Genomic DNA, 22,976 nt, shown 5'->3' with positions numbered 1-22,976 from the left:
TACAGCAGCTGTCCAAGTTGCAAGCCCCTCTCTCAAGAAATCAGACTGCTCCTGTCCAGCCAGATGCCAACTGCCAGCCAGCCAGGGCACGTGCTGCTGCTGCTGCCTACATCCCCAAACATGGCCAAGTTATCACCATGTTAGTCAGGTCTGTCGGAGCGGCAGTGCGCTGCCATCACAAACACGCTACGCAGGGGTGGGAAGACCTGCGACTGGCACAAGCATCTGGTGGGAGAGGGACAACAATGGCATGACTGGCTGAGTGGCACAGGGATCACGGTGCTGCCTGAAAGAAGAGATTTTTTATTGGGAAAAAGGAACGAGTAACTTCTGCATGCTTTTCAGAGAAGTCCACAGCAGCGGGTTTGTTGTTCTGCACAAACTTTACTCCAGTAAAATGCAACGGACTGGTCTTGGTTTCTTCATTCCTACTGATTTTCACTAGTCAGAAGGGTTGCTACACAGACCTGCAGTATCTTGCCACGTTCACTGCAACTTCTGAAACTACATAGCCATACATAATAGAAAGCCTCAATAACCCTCCAGCTGGCTTCTGAACTTGCTTGCAATTGAAGATTGCCTTCCTCTTCTCCACCAAAATACCCTAACACTTACTCTCCCCTCCCTGAGCTGCTTCCCTCCTGGAAGACTTGAACTCTTTAGCCTTGGAGGTCAGAAGCAGAGCTGCTATTTTTCCATCTCTTCTGTAACGTGATCTGCACCTTCTTCCCTAATAAACCTCAAATGTATCAAAAAAAGGCCTTTTTACAATCCAAAAGTAACTGCAGGAATCCGGCAGTAAATCCATTCCTATTCCTGAAAGCTTCCAGCACCATAAGTGACATTGATCTAAAGTTTCAGCAGAAATCACGTGGAACTGGCCTAAATTAAGTCAGCTACTAAGGGCTATTTTACATCTGCTCTTTAAAACTTGGAGGACTTAAGGAAAGCCAAAATACAGCTGCAGCCATAGTAATATCGTGTGTTTACTAGATCCCAAAATATTTTTTCAGAGGCAGAATGTTTCCCCCTCAAGCCCTCAATGTTATTACAACCTGACTTCCCTAAAGCAGTTCTCACAAACCATGCCACCTTTCCAAATTTCAAACTGGCATGGCAATGGGCTGGTCTCATCCACGGCCTCCTAAAACACGCAAGATTTCTGGCTTTCAAATTACAAGACACAGGCTTGGTCAGACAGAGAGCCCATTAGGAAAGCTGCACACAAGATCCTCACATGCAAAGCCACCAGAGTTTGTTGGCTGCCTGTGTGGTTCAAAAGCTTGTATCAGGCTGTCTCCAAACACTCTGACAAAAAGAAGGAGAACCAGTTAGAGAAGAAAAATCAAAGCCTGAGAAGCTGCAAGTAACAATAGAGAGAAATAAGTCAGCTAATAATTTTAAGTAAGAGTCACAGCCTTCAAGCCTTCCCACAACAGACTTATCACTTGAGCTGTTTACTGCAGATCAGAAAGCCTAACACTGAATGGCCTTTGATGGTTTTTTTGTTTCTAAAACACACTCTTCAGCAGGTGATTCATAACAAGACCAATTCTCAAAGGCAGCCCAGTTACAGTGTGGGAACACTTAGTTTCCAAAACAGAAGGTAGGATCACTAACAAGTTCAAAGTGTTCTTTCAGAACACTAAATCTCATACACCTCTAAATTAGCAAACAGCTTTATTCAAGCCCTTTGTTCACAGTCTCAGCAAACCTAAAAGGGAGTCAACGTACAAGTAATTCAGCGGTCAGGAGAACATGGAAGACAAGGACTCTCTGAAAGTAAATATCTGAGTAACGTGCTATCTTCACAGAAGCAAAGAATAGTTGAGGCTGGCAGGGACCTCTCTAAAGATCAGCCCGTGCAACTCCCTGGCTCAAAGCGGGGTCAGCTGAAGCAGGTTGCTCAGGGCTGGGTCTAGCTGATTTGAGTACCTCCAAGGACAGAGGCTCCACACCACCCTGGGCAACCTGTTCCAGTCTTTGACCATCCTCACAGTAAGGAGCGAGGAGTTTCATTAGCTCACAAAGGGCTTTCCTTTTGTGTCCACTGATTCACTGGCACTGACTCAGTTCTATTTGATGCCTGCTGTCACCAAGGGATATGACGTCACTCACGTCAGCAATGACATACAAGGCTACTGACCCATCTACAAGAATGGATGAATGGAGCACAGCTACATGATCAAAGGAAGCCACTGTTCAATGGAACAGGAAAGCTGCATTAGGCATCTAATTACAGGCCTGGCAGGATCAACCTGATCAATGTTTACCACTCTGCACAGAGCCCTCGCTGCATGTAATTGTGTGAAATTGCATTACTCAGCCTACAGCCTCCCTCAGGAGGAGGAAGGAAGGAAAAGGGGCCCAAGGCAAGAGATTGGTATCAGCTGAAGCCTATGCATTGATACACAGGAGTGAGAGTGGATCACTATCAGTGGTTCCTGACCAAGCAATTTTTCTTCTTTAAAAGCACAATAAATAACAACGAAATAAAATCTCTGCTCATTAGTCCCACCTACAACATCAGATGAATCCCCTGAGTATGCGATGAGAGAAATATGCGTTTCCCAAATCATCTTCACCGCTGGCCACCACATATTTGCCACCCACACTGCTCCTTACTGCTCCAGAACCCAGATTCCCTGTTGCAACAGTTTGGCTCCTCAAGTCTCTTCCACAAGCAAAGGCCTGGGCACACCAACTGAACACAACTATTACGGGTTGTTTTTCACACCGAATGAGGGGATGCCCACCAGGCAGAGGTACAAAATCTGCAGTCACCCGCCTCCACCAGTGTCTGGAACAGACTCACAGCTAGTGTTCATGGAAAGACCCTAGCAAAAAGCTCTCTAGCTACTTCAGTAGCCAGCAGCCTGGGCATTTCAGCACTAGCTTTTAGGAGCTCCCTTTCGTGACAACGTATCTTTACTACTTTCTGTTGCCGAGGTCCTGAATCCATGCAAACTACTTTGCTGTTTAGTACAACCTGACAGATTGGGCAAAATGAGCTGTCTCAGCAACAAAGGATACCCTTTCCAGTGTTTAATATCCCTTTACAAAAATTCCCTGGAGACAGAGAAGCCAAGCAATCTTTAATTTTAGATCAGAGCTATGCAAGGACATAAAAAAGAAGGATTACTTACTAATAGCCCCTGTGTAGGTTGGCTGTGTAAGGTCTTTTGGCACCTTCCTGTAGATGTCAAACCTGAAAGAGGAAAAGTAACAGCCATAAAACAGGTGGAACATTTCAATACATTTTATGTCCCCACAGGGATGAATGATGCCGAAGTTTTTCCATCCAGCCTTCCAACAACATTTTTCAGTTCACAGAAGGATATGAGGAGGAAAAACAAAGTAAAACAAAAAACCCTTTTTCTTTTGTACAATTATGTAACTGTGCTCCTTCTTGGCTCCAGTTTCCAAAGCACTTCACTCCGCCTGTCCCTGCCTTGCTGTCATGGATCTGTGCAATCTGAACCGTGAGAGATGCCAGGGAAGAAGTCATGCTGGACAAGTTTATAGACCACCGTAAAAGGAAAAGGATACTCTACAGACTCCTGAATAAAGAGTCCTGGCAACATGCTGAGACACAACCTATATTGCCCCTTGCAGTTCGCATCCTGCCACAGTCAGGAACTGACAATTCCAAAGTCAGAAATCAAGGTGTTGAGACAAGAAACCTTACCCATGGACACTGGATACACAAGAGATTAACCCAGAAGTTTGCTGCTCCCCCAGCAAAATCCAGTTTAATATTAGACTGTTGTTTTGATTCAGTCATATCTTTTAATATCCATATGGCTCAGCTTTGCTATTTTAAACTCTCCATGGTTAAACTTTCACTGCCCCTATGATGTTAGCTGTATTATTTCCTACAGCCTTGTGTTCCTGCACATCCAGCCGCAATGCAGCTCTGACATCAGTTTTTCCACCACTCAATAAAAATTAATTAATGCATTAAAAACACACACACACACCCCCTAAAGAAGGAAGTGACTTGTTCTCCCCCAAAACAGACTTTTTTTGGATATACCACAAGTGGGTGAGATCTGATGCTTTTTCCAGCCCTGGAGAGGCATGAGAGACACTGGCTTCCAAACTCCCGTTCTATACAGCATCAAGGCGAAACACCTCCATGTTTATTCAGTAGTTCCTACTACACCAAATATTATACTGGGAGTTTAAAAACTACATCTTCTTTCTTTTCTTCACTCTTCATCTGTTGAGATCACTTACAACTTGGAGGCACTCTGGATGAATAAAACAGGACTTGCTTTGCATGAGATTAGGACACCGTTGCTATGTTTCATTCAGGAGTTGAAGCTGGGGGAAGGAAGGGTAGGAGAGGGAAAGAGAGCAGGTATAAAGACAGTTCACTTGCCCAGCTCAAGTTCTGAACAAGCTATGGCATCTCTTAACCGTTCCAACAACCCACTACGATACACTTGACAGTGTGCTGCACAGGATATGCATGGAGCTGTATGTTTTTATGACTCTCTTCACTGTCATCTCCTAAATACATTAGTAATATTCCTGAACCAAACAGTCCATTTATGGCTTTCCAGCTGCCCTGAGAACAGCTGGAAAGTGCTGTTTACATTCTTTCCACATAAACCAAAGCAACAGCAGCAGCGGATGGTAAAGCAACCCAAAGCAGTTGGTGACATCACGGTCTCACAGGCAGAGGAAGTAGCTGAGCGTTCCTGCTCACAGCCCATTAAACACTGAAAGCTGGTGTCGTCTCGCCAAAGTCACAATAATAGATCAACAAGGCTAAAAAAGCTGAGAGAAAAAGAGAGAGAGAAAGCACATGAACACACAAGAGCTGCTGAGTGTGAGTGAACAATTAGAAATAGGAAATAGCTCTCTGCTGGACTGAGTAAAAACAGCAGCATGTGGATACTATAAAAGGAAGTTTTTTCTTACAATGAGAAATATTTACTAGCATTAAAATGATGACCCATCACAGGATTAAAAAAAAATATAAAATTAGCTTTTTAAATAACTCAGTGGAAAGCTGGTGTCATGGCAGGGTTCTCTCCTCTCAGACTGCCATTTTAATCATCTAAGTAACACCCAAACCCTACAAATTAAGTTTTACATGGCATAAGTAAACTAGAATTGGGCAAAGACACTACAGAGAGTGATCAATGGCTCCTGGCCACATTTCTCACCTGGCCTGAAGTGTTTCAAAGACAGTCCACCTTCTCTGTGCTATTCTTCTTCCCACCTCTTTGACCACAGGGTTACACTCCCTCCCTCTTCTACCTCCATGACACATGTTCGAAAATGGCTTTAAGCAAGTCTCTGGATCTGATCTGCCTGGAGTTTTGAGAACTCTTGGGTCTATACTTACAGCCTCAAGCCTCCCTGCAAGCACAGTACAGCACATTCACAACAGCTGTCCTTACACAGGACCTTAACACACTTTAAGAATCACTTAGCGTATGAGCACGGTGAGGGTACACAGCTCGCTAGGCAGACATCAGGCAAACAGAATTCTAGCCTTGAACTTACAGTCTAGAGGCACATACAAGAAGAAAACAGAACAACCCAGGAGAATTTCATAACGCTTTAATACTTTGTTTTGTAGAATTAACACATTTTCAGATTAGGACAGCCACTATGGAACAACACAGAATCAAGAGTGGACAACATACACGCAACAGGCGATGAGAGCAGGCTGGATGGTAGGGAGGGAGGAAGAAAGCTCAGCTGAGATCTTATAGATGAACACTTATAGAACACAAGCTTATAGAAGCTTGAAGAATGACATCCAGAATCTGATTCAAGCAGCAGAAGGGAAGGCAAGCAGGGAACGTGTATTCAAGCCTGCAGAAGGATGCTGAAATTATCACAATTAACAATAACAGCAAGGGAATGCAAAAAGACAAGTTTGGAATAAGAGACAAACACTGCTGGCTAGATTTTGCTCACTGCCACGTGATAGCAGTAAGGCCAAGAGACTACCAGTCCAGAAGGAAAAGGACTGGCTCTGTGCAAGTATCCTGGCAGAACATTCATTTGCTTGGAAAAGACATGCTTTGGATTAGAAGGGTTTATACTCTGGCAAAGGAACAATACTCTTCAAGGTACCAGGCACCTTCCCATAAAGCATCTGACACTGGCTACAGCTTGAGAAAGTACAATTTATTTAGTCTGATCCAGGATGGTGAAAACAGCAGTTGGGTTTATGCCTTCAAAGAAGGGCAAGTTGGGAGCTCAAAAGGACAGCAAGACATCGAACTTCGAAGAGCATGGCAGATGTGCTGGCACTGCTAGGAAACAGAGCTATCTTGTTAATTCTGATTTAAACTCCTAGTCAGAAGAAGATACAAATGCATAGGATTCAATGACAGCTTGAAAATTCTGTTTGTGAGACACCAGAGAAATGAAAACCCATGAATGTATGAAATGAAAAGTAGAGAATGGAACCCAAAGAAGGCCTCATTAATTACATGCAATTATAATAAACAAATCAAGCAAACTTCTCAAATAAATGTGCGAAATGGACATGAGTTATTGTAACAGGAGACCCTAAGTCCCAATAAATCAGGGATTTGTGAAACCCTTAGCTCCTATCAGACCTAAGAGTTAAAAACTTGATTAACTTCTAGACTCTACTAGACAAACCCTTCACCTGAAGGGTTCTTCAAGAAGCTGCTGGCTTCTTGCCTTGGTCACAGAGCTCCAAGCAATTTCAGGGGATCACTTACACTGTCCTGGGAAGGGAAAAGAATGAGGATTAGACACCAGAGGCGATGGTAATGTATGAGGGAGGAGGCCATGGAGCTGTATGCATGGTAAAGGGGAACAGGTTTTACTTGCCCTCAGGTCCGATGTTCCTGCAAGCACCTGCAGTAAAAATTCCAATAAGCCTCCAGGTTCCTAGAGGCACTGGTCACTTGGGAAAGTATTTGTACCCTGGGAACAGAGAGGAACCTCATGCTCTGTATATTGCAAAAGCTGCTTTACAGATTTCTGATACTGGCACATTCAAAGCAGTGGAAGATACTGCTAACGCTGGAGGAAGACTGGCTGTTCAGAACTGTTCTACCAGCCAGCTCATAATGCAGCAAGACACACTGTACTACTCTGTGAACATCCACTTTGACAGTCTTGCAGTCATATCCTAAATGACCGTGAGAAGGCAGGGTTAGGTTTACGGCATGTACCACCTGGTAGTAACTGCTAAGTGAACTCTCTTAACCCGTAGTACTGTGCAGCAGCAGCAGCGTACCCCACCTTCGGTTAGGGATACATTACTTTACACTTACAAAGCATGCACACATACAGTTTCCACAGGACAGCCAGCACATTATTTATATATAGCTTTTGGCAACTTTCTTCCTTTGCTCAGAAAGGCAAGGCTTGTAAGGCGAAGTAATATCTTTGAGTTGATCAACTGACATAGTTGCAAAGTGGAAACAACAAACTGTCTGCTCGGAAAGTTCTTCCTCCAGGTCATATGTATCCTCATAAAGGGAAGGCTGGACCTTGCAATACCACAATACAAGGCTAAAGATAGAACTAGGCTGTCATCAGTGTAACAAAGGAAGTTCCTGACACATCTAGTGTATCTATTGTCTTTTCTTTCAATTGAGAGCATGGTTGCAAACAAAGAAATAAAAAAAGGCTGTTTGGCAATGTCAGAGTTTTGCAGGAACCAACATTCATAACTAACATGAGACAATGCTACAATACTTTTTTTCCCAATCCAATGCTGGAAGGACATAGCAAAAAATGTTCTCACCTTCCTGACAGGAATGTCAACAAACTGGTAAAACAGCATTGTAAAGAAGAGCAGCACAAGGATCATTCCTAACAGGTTGGAACAGAGCATTCACAAACCTTAGCAGGATTAAGCCAGGTCTGAGGCAGAACTCCGGCTGCCTGATGGACAGGTGTGCAACAGTCCTCTCAGAGACAGAAATTACATGCTCGGTCTTGTCTTACTGGAGTTGCACAAATGGATGATGAGGTAAAATTGTAGATGGGTGCACCTCAATAGAGCCAAACAAAAGGATGGCAGATTTCAAGTGCCAGTGAACAGCAGAAGGACTTCAAAAGCTCTATTGAGACCAATATGGGCTGTTGCTATTCAAATATTTTTTCTTCAGACATAAGTATAAGCTCTTCACATTCACTTTTCAGGATCTCCTAGAGCCACAGAAAGCATCAGTGTTTAACAAGTCCGAGCTGGACGCAGTAGTGTCATCTGAGGGGGACAGCCACAACCAACCATGTCCGAGGCTGGCAATCCAGAGGCAAAGATAGGTCAAACCCAACAGAATTAAGCAAACTGACATCATCAGCCCTGGGGTAAATTCCTGATTTCCCTTTCAAATCTATCTGATTGACAGCCCAAGATGGGTGACAAGGAGGGCAGAAGATGTCTACCCAAACACTGTGGTTTTTTCTAGAGTAGATACTTCAAATGCCTGCCCTGAGAATGGGGATGAGCTCAATCCCTCAGCAGGAGCTGCTAACAGGGCCTCCTGCCAGGGCATGCTTTATATACACCTGAACAGTTTCAAGTCTGGATCTGAAATATTTCAGGAAATGAAGTAATAAATACGTAATTTCACTGAAGATTACCACACCTCCAAACAGAAAAATCCTCTCTGACATCTTTGGAGTCTGAGAAGAGCTTCAATAAAATACTACAGTAACATCTCTGTAAGATGCTGTTAACTTTTTCATGAGGAAGAAGCAAAGAACTTAAGGCAATAATTAGAAAAAAATACTTACAGGTAGAACTAACTAGTTGTTGGTTAAATTTGCATGTCTTGTAGCAAAGGGAAATGCTGATACCTAAAGGAGTTCGCATTAGAGAAGGAAGAACACTAATTCCTCCTTCAGTTTACAGCATTTAATGCAACCCTCAAGCATGCCCACCCCTCCCTGGCACAAACAAAGGAGCAATGCACTGGCCGTGTCACCTGGGGCAGACATTTAGAGCACAGCTTATAAATCTCCCTTTACTACTGACTCACTGTGCGGAGTCACTGCAAAGAGACAGGAGATGCTTTAGCTCTGTCTGTGGAACTCAAACACAATTCTGGAGCACGCAGCAGTGGGATGTTTTCATGTGCTCTTCTGTAAAGTCCGGTTTTACTGATTTAACGAAGGGGCAAGGGAAAGATTATTTTGCAGCTCTTGGACTGTATTTTGGATTCCAGTTAACCAAGCAGCCAGGCAAAAGTGCAACACATTCACATGTGGCACATGGTCACAGCACAGAATTTAGGCACTATAAATCAGCAGCAAACAGATTAATTTTCATCCCTTTCCACTCCTCAGATGAGTCAGAAATGTAGCTTTAATACAGACAGGGGAAAAATATTTTTGTTCTTCAGGCAGACAATGTTTTTCCCCAGAATAACTGAATATTTAAACATTAGTCTTCTTTTTGAAGCATACTGACTCTATCATAGGTACTTCTGCAGCATGTATTGAAAAGGGTTAGTGTTTAGCGGACACAATCATTCATTACAGAAATCACACTTGTGATGTCAAAGATGATTTAAAAATTCTATCATGGCTGAAACGCCATTTTTAGCAGGTCAGTGATGGCGTAAATACATCAGGTCATCTCGTCTTAGCAGCAAGGGTCCATGGTTGTGATTCACACAGAAGAATGTGGGTGTTGAAACAACACTTGATTCCCTACCTCCCATGTTAACTAGCTTTTAGAAGTGGCATTTATTTTTCAGCAGATACCACATCTGAAGTTGAGGCCACTAATTCCTGGTGACATTACTCACTCTCAATAATGAGCCCAGTGCACAGTGCACAATTACCTTAATTTTATTACACATCGGCAGCTTTGAGATCTCTTTGAAAAAAGAGACAGCCTGGTGCTGCTGAACCTCTTTGCTTCGTTAACAAGCACCTCTACTTGAAGTGACTTGCAAGAACAACACATTTAACAGCAGAAACGTAACTTCAGTGCAAGTTATCCATACAACTAACAATTCTACAGCAAATTTGACTAAACTAGACAAAGAGGGGATTACCGAGTACACATACAAAAAGTTAACTTTGAAAATACTATGAAGATTATGTTGTTATTGCAATAAGAAATCTGAAGAACTGTGGAGCCAGTGTTTGTATTCCAACATGCTGGATGCTGGAGACTCAGTGCTGGACAAGTGCTCGTTCATTATGAGTGGGGAGCTACATCTCCACCATAATCCCTCAGATACCATAATGCCTTTCAAAGAAAAGAAAAAGGGGGGGGGGGGGGGGTAGAGGGGTGGTGTGGGGGTGTAGGAAGATGTCCCTAGGGTTTCCAAGATACAGGGGAAAACCCAGATAAGAAAAAGCCAACTGGTGAAGCCTCACGCCTGAATTGTCACAAAGGGCTTTCATAGTATCAGAAAAAAAGTCCATCTCTGATTGCTTCCTTCTTGGGAAGAACCACAACTGCTTTGAGAAAGGGACAGGCTGCAGATCGAAAAACAGAAAGGCAAGGCACCTATGACACACACACAGAGGGACAGACTGGTTGTCTGAAGAAATGACGAATAATACACCTTCCCAAGTTGAGATGGCTTCCTCGATCAACAAAAGCCCTTGGTCAAGGGCTCAAGTTTAAATCACAGCACAAAGGAACAAAGAAATAATAAACCCTGCCTTCAGTGGCAGCTGGCACTCCAGTGGGAGGCTGTGGGGCAACGATACGGGCTGTATCACTCAAGATTTCCGTTGAGATTCTCTCTTCTCACACAATATTTACGTATTTGCCATACAGGTCAATTCACTCAAGACAGCTGTGCAAGTCAGAAAGCAGGAATAAGACTGTCTTTTCAGAACCTTTTCAAAAAAAACATGACTGTGACACACTAAAGCCACTGACCCTTTCGTGTACCAAGAAAGCAAGCTCTAAAACCTGGCACGCCAGCTAACACCGAATTTGTAGGACAAGCTCGCTGCTCTACAAAGTGAAATAAGATCAGGCTGGCCTTTTAAGAACTATTTCATGCAAGAAATGTTTCCTTGCCCCCTGTACGGCAGAATGCAAGCCAATTAAAGCACTTTTCAAAACTTCTTTCCCCTTCTGCTCATGTGCTGGTAATGTCCATCCACTAACAGCAAGTAGCGCAGCTCCTGTGAACTGGAGATACATTCAAGTGCAGCAGTGCTGCTATTTTTTTCCCATTTGTCAAGTCCTTCTTACAAACCAAAGAAAAGTGGATCAGAATACGTGGCTACAGGCCTCAAATATCAAGAATCTGAGAAGGCATGTCGTCAGTATTTCTACACCCCCCCCCCAATTCGTGACTAACATAACAAAGAGCTTGCCTGTTCCTCACAAAGTCCATTTATTGCGTACTCACCAGTAAATGGAGTTACAACACAGAAGGGAGAATTTCTGCCATTACACACCGTACTTGCCATGTTCAAGAAATACAGCGACACAGAGGTATCCATGCACAGCAGACACATTAAGTTTTAAGAAACTTATTTTTCAAAAAGGAACTTTTTGTCAAAAAAGACAAAGCACTCTGCTTGTTAATTATACTGGGTTTCTTTTTCAGGTAGACAGAAAAACTGCCGTACAGTGCCTTTCTAGGAACATACATTTATTCAAAACGACAGACTGCTTTCAATGAAAACTACATGCACTGGGGAAGGTACACAAAGAGCAAGGCAGCTGCCAAACATAACCTTGGACAGTCAAGGCTATACCAGCATCCATTTCATCTTTGGTAAGAGTCATCTTGAGGCAGCTCTGCCTGATAACAGGTTAGAAACCATCTAGTGTCTTCTCTTCTTTGAGAGCATCTACCATCCAGACAGTCTAAATAAATTCATTTTTAGGCCACATCCCTCTGAATTACACCAGGCTCTCTACTGCATGTAGACACCAATGAATCCAGCCAACTAACAATTTCTACTCAGCTGCCACTGAAGAGAAGAATCATCCTTAACTCTGAGAAGGATTAATTTTCCCTGGAGACAAGGCCATAACCTTGGGATTTGTCACTACACACTTCTGTTCTTCCTCTTACCATTTCTTATCTGTCTCCTCCAACATTTCTGTTATATTGCTGCGTTACAGACATATGATTCAGAGAGCAGAGATGGTTGGTTCAGTCACCTTTATTTGGTTCCCCACAGAAGCTACAGATCTGATGCAGAGACAGACAATCAGCTCATCCCACAGGATTTGTATAACTCTATCTATTTTTAAGTTTGTCATTTCACGACAGAAGAGGTGCATTAGCAGTTCAGGAAACCAAGGCGGGTGTGAAGTGGGGAGTGGAGAATGAGCAACCTCAACCCCACTTCAGGAAACATGTTTAAGTGCACATGAAATGAGCTGGAACAACAGCTCTTAAGAGTTTTCAATCCGTTTGCAGTACGGGCTACCACACAACTTACCTTCTGCGTAGTAATGCTGCTACCACCTCTGAAAGAAGCATCCCTAGAGACAGCAGAAGTTTATAGACTATGATTCATTCAGTATCTGCTGCTATTAAGGCTCCTAGCACAGGTAACACTTAACAGTTGAAAATGCAGCAATTCACTTTGCATAAAACGCTTTATAAGGAGAACACAGGAAATGGGAAAAAACTCAGTCACGATAAATATAAACTGGATTAAGTCTATCAGGCATTCAAAGACAACTGTGCCCAAATGGACTCCATTTTCTCTCTCCAGGAAAACTTTAGTGGAGGTTGGTGTTACAAAGGGGAGATCAGAACTTAATCACAGCATCTGTCTCAGAAGCTTCCTTCTGCCCCTCAAAACCACTGTACCCGGGAAGCAGAAGAGGGGGTGGGGTGGGGAGGGAAGAGCCCTCGTTGGGATTGGGTATCTTCTGTGCGAATTTGGTGGACTCAAAAGGAAGCTATGGAGAGACTGTTGCCACAGCAAGATGATTCCAAGGCTGGAGACTAAAGGCAAGAGGAAACGCCCTTCCTTTAGTACCCATGGAATTTCTAGAGAAACCTTCCCACCAAAGGCATGCTGTTTTGTGTCAAGGCGAATTTATATCTTTGTGATCTGCTGACTGCTCAGGCAAGATGATGTCCATCATCTAACTAAAGCTTAAGAATCAGAAGTACAAGTGCATAAGAGAAAACCTCTTCAGAGGACGTTAAACTAAATAAAAACAAGCAGGCTTATACATATGCCTTCACTCCACCAAACGCAGACAGGTACCTCCAACAGAGAACGTACCTTCCTGGCTTTGTTCCCTCCTATGAAGCACATCAGACACTCGCAGTAAGATCTTTAAAAGCAAATCTGTTACTTTTGTATAATGGGTAAATCTAAAACCACCAATTTCATTTTCAATGTGACTGGTCAAGCTGAGGGAAATGTAAAAGCAGAACAAACAGCACAGCTGAGTCTGGTTTGCACACACAGCGCTCTTTTGATTAACAAAACACTATCTATTTAAAAAATAAAAATAAAATCCCAGGCACCTATTTGTTGTTGTTGCTGGGGGGGGGGGGGGCCGGGAGGCGGCTTTTATTGTTAACAGTTGTTAAAACCCTACCTAGAACTACTGTGACCAGGATTAGAGAGAAAAAGATTAACCTCTTTACTTGTTAAATTGATTTTATTCAAGACTGTAGAGTGTAGCAGCAGGCTGACTTTTAGGGTATGGAGAGATGGCTTGAAAGACCAGATATGCCATTCCATGCACCTAACAACAGAATATTTGAAATAATCTAAAAAGTAAAAATTGCCCTGGAGAACAGCTAGTATGTAGGACAATGATGATAAAGGAACAAGTGGGGCAAGACTTCCCTCTGCTTAGGACTTGGAGAGGGGTTGGACGTCACCAGACTCCCCTGGGAGAGAGGAGATGAATGAGCAGATGGCTGGGCAGGTGACAGAGAAGACTACTCCGCAATTTTGTGGGCTGGATTATGTACCCTAGGTGCTTGAAAACAGCTACGAAAAAGAATGTCATACCAGTCTGACCAGCAGTTTGGAGCAAGTCCCTATACTAGGGAAGCATGGACTTGAGAGAAGATGCAACCCCCAAGTAAGAGGGCTGGAGACCTCTAAAGAACAGAGAGAGGGAACTGCCATGTTCCCTCCAAAGTAATGTCAGGATGGAAGAGGGTGGTCTCTGTCTCAGGGACACTGGAAAGAGCATTAAAATCTAATTACGAGATTTACAGAGTAGAAGTTCCATCAGAACCAATGCTCTTGGGTTATTTTGTTTTTAACTAGGGAAACATCAAGGACGGCGTGTCTTTTTAAAGTAAAATCTCTCCTACTTTACTCAAAAAAACCCCAGTGGCTTCAACTCCCTATGTATTTTCAACTTCTTGTGGTCCTTGCAGAACCTGTGCTAGACAAAAATCCAGAATTTTGTTCCATGGGTCTATTGAAGAATGAATAATTTCTACACATCAGTAAATTCACTCTAAAGCAGTCCACAGGCAGTAGAGGTGCCTTATTCTAACACCTTCCTCTATATATGTATGGAAAGCACTAATTTTTCTATTTTTATGGAGAAATACTAGTCCAAGATTTCATTCTGAAATCCTTTCTTTAGATCATGTTGCTTTTCCGCACATTCAGAGGCAAGCGCCTGCTCAAACAACTCTGCAAGAACACTTAGCTCCTACACAATCCAGCACAGATAAGAAAGAACTCTTCTTCCAACAAAGTAGGTGAAATCTATCCCCCTGTTTTACAGAGTGAGAAAACAATGGCAGGAATTCAGCAGCAGGGAAGAAAATAGGAACTACTGACTCCAAGCACTTCATTTTGTGATTGTTAATTCTTTGTTTAAATGAAATTTCTGTTTCCTGTCTGCCGGTAGATGAGAACATAATGTGCAGAGAGCAGTTCAGGACAGCTTCTGGGACAGCCACGCTGCGATCTCACAGATGGGATGCAGCAGTGGCAGCCAACAGACCTGAATTCTGTTCCGCTCCCAGCACTGACTCACTGTGCAATTTCTGTTCCAGTCAATTAAATCTTTCTTCTTCAGCTTCTTCATTTTGCAGAGTGGCACCTGGTAACATTTGCCCACCTTTCATCAAGCACATTGAAATCTGCAGATGAAAAACTCTGGAAATACATGAAGTATTACTGATCAAAGTTCCAATTCTTTGAAGGTCTGTACAAGGAAAGCCGCAGGAAGACGGGCTTACGAAAACAAACTGGATGTGCACTGCAAGAGCTAAGTCTCAGTTCAGTAACAAGGACATGCCTGGAGCGCATGTTTACGAACAATCTTGATCAGGAAGAGTTTCATGAATTGGGACACAAACTTCGAAGCATGTGGAAAGTAAAATAAGTCATCTCGTTAATCTCAGTTGCACACAAAAAGTAAAGACTGAATATAAAAATACCAAAGCTTGGCCCTAAATGTGAGTTGAAATGCAAATACAGATTCAAAGGAGCACTAATAAGCCGATACTTGTAAATACCAAGCAGTTATTAACACATTTTATAAGATTAACACCTGCGTAACAGCAGATAATATACAAACATCATTAAGTAATCAAGCTAGTCCTCATTTACACACAATAGGATATTAACATACATACTGCAGAAGTGGAGCGTTAATGGGCAAACTCTCAAGGCTTTAAAATGACATTGGAAACTGCTTATCCTGAACTACTTTGAGCAAGCTCTGATATGTGAAGGACTGGACAAGGGGGTGCAGGGGCTAAAGCAATTTTAAACTGGTTTAAACTGTGCTGAAAGCAGGAGAAGACTGCAATTTTCAGACTCTGTACGACTGACTTTTCACTCCCAACATCACGTCAGTTTTTGAAGCATTATCCTCCAAATATTTTTTTTTTTAACCTGCTGACTCTCCACACTTCTAAGCCCAGGAGTGAAATGTAGGAATAGGTTTCCTTGCCAGCTAGCTCCTCCCTCTTAATTCTAGTTCCAAGAACATAATGAAACTAACAGAGGAAGTTTCTGAAACAAGGAGGAGTACTGAGAACAAGAAAACAAGGTTAGCCAGGAGGATTGTCATTAATTATATAATCCAGCCTTTGGGTAACTGGACATTTAGGGAAAGGGGCTGACAGAACAGAGGCATCAGCCTCTGCAGCATTATGTCATCTGGTCTGCTAGTTACTTAGCAGGTGCAGGATTTGTATAGGAAAAAACCCAACAAACCCATTTATTTCTAGGACAAAAGAACTATGAATCCACACACACTTGCAGAAAGAGGGCACAAAAAATGAATACATTCTGCTCCTGTTTATATTGATTTCTTTCCAGGGAGCTAGTTCTCCTGTTTTCCCCCTTCTGCCAGCCTTCCCAACTCCATTGTGCTGTCCTGCCTAACACCTTTTTGTCAACCACGTACTAAATTTTGTGCTCTTACTCCTTCAGTGCATAAGAAGCTGTTCCCTATCACCCAGGAATACAGAACAATTGCTATTGCTGAAATATGCCAAAAGTGCAAACTATTTCAGGTGGCACTCAAGAATGCAAGAGAGGAAGTGGTACATCACTTTATTTTTTTTATATGTTAGGCTCAAACATAATTCAAAGGTAATTAGGAGGAAGAAAGTATTTATAATCTCAAATACTCAATGGCACTGTCTTGCCAGCAAGCATTTTATTTCCTTTTAAGCAGTGAAGCAGGCGTCAAAATGAAGGATGGAAGAGAAACGTATTTTTAATAAAGTGAGCAAACTATACTCTGCTTCATCAAAACAGGAGAAAAGTATCATAAGGAAAAAATGTTCAAGTAAGGGGACTGGTATTTGAAGGGATCAAGCCCTTCACTGGACTGTAAGCAAGAGCAATCGTACTTCTGAGTGGTAGTACTGTACTCTGGAGATCAGAAAGAATGGAGGCAAAGAATGGGGGACAGGATTAAAGTTCTATGGCTGCTCCCCAAGCTAAATAAATTGTTCAGATACTTGAGTGTCATAAGCAGACTGTAACCCTTCCTGTCCTGGAGCCTTCATCCCCCTTAAGCTCAGAGATTCTTGCTCTTAGAGAACCCCAGCACATCCCAGCGCCTCCCACCATCACATCGCCCAGACACTTCCTCCAGTGCTGTCCCTCACCCACTCCTTCCACTGCGAGCCCTGCAGTCCCAAACATTTCTCCTTTATCCCAATTTGAGACCTGCCAGTTCAGGGTTCCTCTACCTCCTGCCACGTTCCTCTGGCTCCATCTCACTGTCCATAGCTGCTGGTTCCCAGTGTTGCCCCAGTAGCCAGCTCCTCAGCCCTCCCCACAGACACAACGTTCTAATCTCTAGCGGATACCGAAGAAAATTAAAAGTTGGACTATGATTTCCAAGAAATTACCTACACACAACTCAGAGCATAACCAGGATACATCTTTGGGGGGGGGGGGGGGTGGGGGGGGGTGGGGGTGGGGAAAGTTGTACTATAGTCTTTCCCATAGCTTCCTGGAATGACAAAATGTGAAGACTCTGTTGCTGCCTTTACTGCTGAACACCTTGAAACAAGATCTGTTAAGATTAATTTAGCATCAGAATCATGCCAATTTTATTTGTGGAAGCTGCTTTCTTAAAGGTTTAAGTCCCAGCTGCACTAGGAGAGCACACAGAGATTTGTACAAAACAGCACGAACAAATATAACATCTGGTGAACTAAAAAAAACGGGGGGGAATCTGTGAAGAAAATAGCTCTGTCTTCACAAGGGTTCCCTCAAAAGCACAGAAGCCAATCCATGCTGTACTGCAGGACATAGAGATTTCTCCGTATCAAGAAGGGAAACTCCTAGAGGTCTGCTAAGCCCACCATCTCATGCTGGACCAGGCCAAGAACACCACTCAAAGGGAAAACTGTTCAGTCACTGCTCCGCAGAGTGAGCGAGCAAAGGAAGGTCCCCTCAAAACAAACCAGTCACTGGCGCTCAGAAAGGGACTGTTACTTGCCTGAAGCTGCGCAGAGTTAAGAACAGCAGAACCCTGACTTGAGAGAGCCCACAACGGCACTCACTGCTTTACACACACACCACCAAGTCTTCCCTGTCCTCCAAAGCAATTCCTATAGGACAAAAGGCATTCTTAATACACAAGATTTAGGGTCAAAAAACCCACACCCTTTCCCAAAGCATGCAGCAGGAATTCAAATATATTGTACTTTTTCAGTACCTAACCAAAGAACATCAATAAACCAGCAGTGACCAGCTTGGGTTCTCCTATTTAAATTCCAGTCTAAGGAGATAAGAATTTCTGTACGTGCTTCTACAACTCAGTCCTATTTTTCAGTTGCATATAACTGTATTACCTAAAAGCAAGTACAATTCATGCATCATCCGGCTTCCAAGTGACATTCCTGGTTTTGACTCAGTTTCCAAGAAACATCTGTATTGACGCTACCACACTAGAAAAACGTGACTAATACAGACCCAAGACGGAGCTTCAACTTGTAGTTGGGCATCAGGTTTACCAGTGTTTGTTAGTCCAGATACAACTTGTTACAATGCAGCAGCCAGATTCAGATTTCAATTCAGTAAGGTCATATTTGATCTAGAGTGACATGGAATCCGAGTGAGGCTCCGAGACCTCACCTTTATCAGAAAACACAAAGCCGTACTTACATCACTAGCTCCACTTGTGTTTTGGCAGGCTCTCCAACCCTGCTTTATTCACAGCATACAGTGGTCTACAGAGATGGACAGCAATTAGGAAGCCAAGTGATCTGCCCTAGGATATGACTGTTAAATAAATATTAAGCAACCATGACTGCCTGAAATCCTGTTAGCAGTAATACATGCCTGTCCATATTAACATAGCATTTTGAAGGCTCTTTTGTTAAATGCCAATCTTTCTGGCTTCTCTGGATTAAACTAGATACATCTCATTTGGAAACATCCTTAAAACCCAAACAAACAAAAATCCAAACACACACAGCTGAAATGCAGCAAATCGCACTAACTGCAGTCTTTACTTATGTGTCTGCTATGATCACTTCCAAAATACTCAAATATTTCAGTATAAGGAAGATTTTGTAGATCATGGCAAGATTGTGGTTACTTTTTTTGGCAGAACAAGCTTTCCATTTTGGGGGCAACTGGCTCCATACAGGAATACCTAGACACCTGAGTGCTTGTGCTTGGGTAGAAGACAAAAAACCCCAAATGATCCCACTGTTTCTTCTTTCATTGCAAGACTATTCTTTTCTTACTACCTCCGCCATTTGAATTACATGCCTAAAAAATACACAGGCACACTTCAAAACACAAGCTGAACAACATCCACAGCTTCTCAGTCCATGCTGGTGGTATTGCTTCAACTTTGTTTACAGTGTGATTCAGCTATTTTCACAGTAATGAACTATGATGGCATGAAGAAAGCATCTGTGTCATCAACAAGTGAACAAAGGAGGACAGTTAAAGTTTAGAAAGAACAACACAAAACTTTCCTACAAAGCCAGACCTTAATAGTTCTGTACTTACTTGGGAAAAAAAATCTACTCCAACTACATTTTAAGAGAAATAATGCATTAGGGAGGGAGACTTAGCAATATTTATACACGTGCATGCTATGTATAATCAGCTATTTGTGGCATAAACATCAGCAGACTGTCTGTACAACCCTGCTTGCCCATCTGACTGCAAAATAATTTCTCAGGTGTCCTCAAAGGCCTATTGTTGAAACAAAGTTAGTCATGGCACTGCCTGGCACCAAAATCAACTTTGGTAATTACGTAAGGTGGCAGCAATACCACTTGGAAGGCTTGTTTACCAGTGACATTGCACAATGTGAAGTGGAACATGCTTGCCAGACATGGCTGCAGTTCACCATGAAAATACACTTGCTCAGTTACCAGGCGCTATGAAGTGGTCAGCTATCACTTCAGGAATTGGAGAGAAAAAGCGCAGGTCCCTGTGAACTGTAGAGAGGCAACTACCTAACCAACACAGAATAATGTTACTGCCACTAGTTTAAACGTAGACATTAACTTTGGAAGTGACAGCTACCAGCTCAGTCACATAGAGGACTGAAGATTTTGAAGGTGGCAATGTCTGTGGCTGTGGAAGTGACAGTGACCATGCACAGCTTACTACAGGGCACATGCAAACCTTTTTGCTATGCCATTGCTACCCACAAACCAGAAGGTACAACTCATCTAAGAAGCCATATCAGCTGGCCTTCGCTGTTCTTTCTTCTCTGTCTTCCCCACACTGTTTCAGCCAAGAAGACACCTACCTGCTGCTATCACCACCATATACCTTCTATAGGAGAGGCACCATGAGCTCATTTGTTAAAGTCAGTTCAGCAAGTAATTTTGGCAAATGAACTTGTGCTAATGCAACCAGTTAAACAAGGTGCTGGGAGAGAGGTAGCAGGTGGATGGAGTACAGAGCACCATGATCTGATGAGAAATGCAGAGCTGGTTGAGACTCCAAACTAAAACTTCTGAGCAAACACGCGTTTCCACTAACCTTTGGTATTTATTAGGCAGTGCCAAAACATCACGTAGTCTCCATTTCTGCTTAACAACTGGCAAATGTTCAAACAGGCCAAACAAATCCCATACAAGTTTAAGTGAGATTTGAGGGGTTACAGAAAGATTTTAAGTCATGACCCTCACAAACCTGTTGAAAGAAAAATGGTAGGATTACGAAAGATAGCTTTCTTCCTTCTTTTCTTAAGCCTGTAAGAAAGCTATTTTCCTTAGGCTTGTAAGTGAATGAAAAATTGTTGTCCAAGGGGTTGCTTAGTTCAGAAAAAGATTTTTCTCCTTAACCTTCAAATCACCTACAATTTACTGGTTTGCCCTCACTAATCTGGTTGGGAATGGAAGGCAGACAAACAGACCTCCCCGATGTTGCTGAAACAGTCTGTATCACTGGTTTCACAACTGTGCCAGGTCAGATGTCTTAAGCATCAGTTTGGCTATTAGCCATCACAACTCTGGTCTAAATGAAAACCAAATACACTGCCCCTTCTAAAAGCAATAAGGTTGGAAGCGTGTCAGCTCGTTAAGACTGGACAATTTGATTTGAAAAAAGCACAGAGGAACCAAAGCAGAGACGTGCCTGTGACCCAAAACAACAAAAATGTCATTTATATCTGAATCAGAATACCCACATAAGAAGTATAATTTATCAGAGATGCGCCAAAGAACAGCTGACTGTGGGGGACCACTGTACTGTGCAGACGGAATAAGAGCCTTTGCCGCAAAGGCCTTCCATCCTAAATCAGCATTTAAATCTAAATCCTTTCTAAAGCTGGCTCCTTTCCCATAACCTCCAAAATCCAGGTGTAACATACTGTTACTCCATCCACAGATGTTTGTCACTCTATGCCAAAAACGTGGCCAGGGCACAACTGAGAACTGCCCACAATTAGAACAAAACCTTGATTTCAGAGAGGTCTATTTTAGTTTTTCTCAGTCTAACCAGTTAAAGCTGCCAAAATAGTTCAGAAGTTTCAGTATTTGCCACAAACCCAACCGATCAGTAACTCTTTCATGCAAACAGGCAAACACCAAGAAAAGCCAACAGATTCAAAATAACTTGCAGCAACGTTTCTCTCCAACACATCCACATTCAGTGCAGTCAAGTCACTTCATTTTTACCTCTGTAACTCTCAACACCAGAGCAGTGTAAGGTCCAGCACTGGCATTAGCTGCTGAAGCTAACCCTCCCTGCTACATGGATCACACGTGGGAGAAATGTTCCGACCCACAATCACTATTCCAGATGACCCTGGCTTAAAGTTCAACCTAATTATGATTTTAACCAACCACAGATGCTGCAGCTATGCAGGTGACACTGGGTCTCCTAAATGCTTGAGGGGGAAATACCCTTTCAGCTCCAGCGACCTAACTCAAAATCCCCAATTAAATAGGTATGAAGCTGCTTTGCTAACGAAAGTTCTAACAAACAGGGAGAGAGGCCACAAGGAAAAAAATCTGGTTTTCTCTTACAGTCAAATAGGTCTTAAAAAATAAGAAAGAACCAGGCCTTCCAGTGATACAAACTAATTTAGCAGTTCTGTAGGAGGGCCGGTGTCTTGTGACATGCATTGAACAAACCTGTACTGAAGGCTCTAATCTGGAAGCAGAAAACTTGGTTCCTTACCAACATCACAGCAGGACTATAGAGATTAGTGTGAATGAAATGCTTTGAAAAATTAAAAACCCTAGGTGAGTACTAAGTATTATTAAAACCCTAAAGATGCTTGGGACAGAATAATTATTATTCACTTGAAATTACTGTGAAAAGTATTATTTTATTTATAAATTAAATGCATTTTATATTAGCAAAAGTAACAACAAGACAAGAAAACAGAAGTCCTACAGAAAAAAAAGTACAAGTAACAAAACAAGCTACTTCCATATCTGACACCAACAAATATGCCTCAGACCAACCCATGGAGACAACTACCAAGAAACACGTTCAAGCACTTTGGGCTCTTCAGTCTGGCCAAATATGAACCCATAAGTCTAGGAGACAGGAAGGAGATTTAGTTGTGTGGACGGAAATTATTTCTTTGACTTTTAGTTGGTGAGGAATAGGGACTTCTTTGGTCATGGGCTGTTTTCATTACTTGCCATTTGTGTCTCTCTTCTCCAGATGAGACTGTGGCAATCCATTCCTCCTAGAGCTATTTTGTGTGGAAACAGAGCTTGAGTCCCAAACTTTTACCTGGTCTGCTATGCCCCTTTCTACAGCTGATGTTACCTATCAATGTCCTGTCATTCTACAATACCAAAAATAAAAGCTCTAATTGAGGGAAAGATCCAACAAAAAAAGAACTGGCCTTCCCAAATGCCCTAGCAAAGCAGTTAGGGTCAGTGATTTCTTCAGATGCATTAGCAACATAGACCTGTGAAAACTGTGGTCTCTAGAAGAACAAACACAATGCCTTTCCACTTGGGACCTCTGCATTTTGGACTCCAGGAGATACTTAGGGACAATTTTAAAAGTTTCTTAAGAATCCAACCCTCTAATCATACATAGGCATAACACCCATTTTACAGTGTGTGCTAAAGACAGGGTGCCAAACTATACCTGCCAAAGAGAACATC

At 42.6% G+C, this 22,976-nt stretch overlaps 1 protein-coding gene across 1 annotated transcript in view; it reads right to left on the bottom strand.

Annotated features, from left to right (window-relative positions):
* The window catches only part of ERGIC1 (endoplasmic reticulum-golgi intermediate compartment 1), a 59,901-nt gene that overhangs the window by 34,724 nt on the left and 2,201 nt on the right, over positions 1-22,976 (bottom strand). The window contains exon 2 of the mRNA XM_055719405.1: positions 3,147-3,208. Within this exon, the coding sequence (XP_055575380.1) occupies positions 3,147-3,208 (62 nt within the window). The remainder of the gene's footprint in view (positions 1-3,146; positions 3,209-22,976) is intronic.

This window comes from Falco cherrug, chromosome 8 (genome assembly GCF_023634085.1).
Source record: "Falco cherrug isolate bFalChe1 chromosome 8, bFalChe1.pri, whole genome shotgun sequence".
Lineage (NCBI taxonomy): Eukaryota > Metazoa > Chordata > Aves > Falconiformes > Falconidae > Falco > Falco cherrug.
The sequence above is the reverse complement of the archived record's forward strand: the minus strand, read 5'-3'. Positions and strand labels throughout refer to the sequence as shown.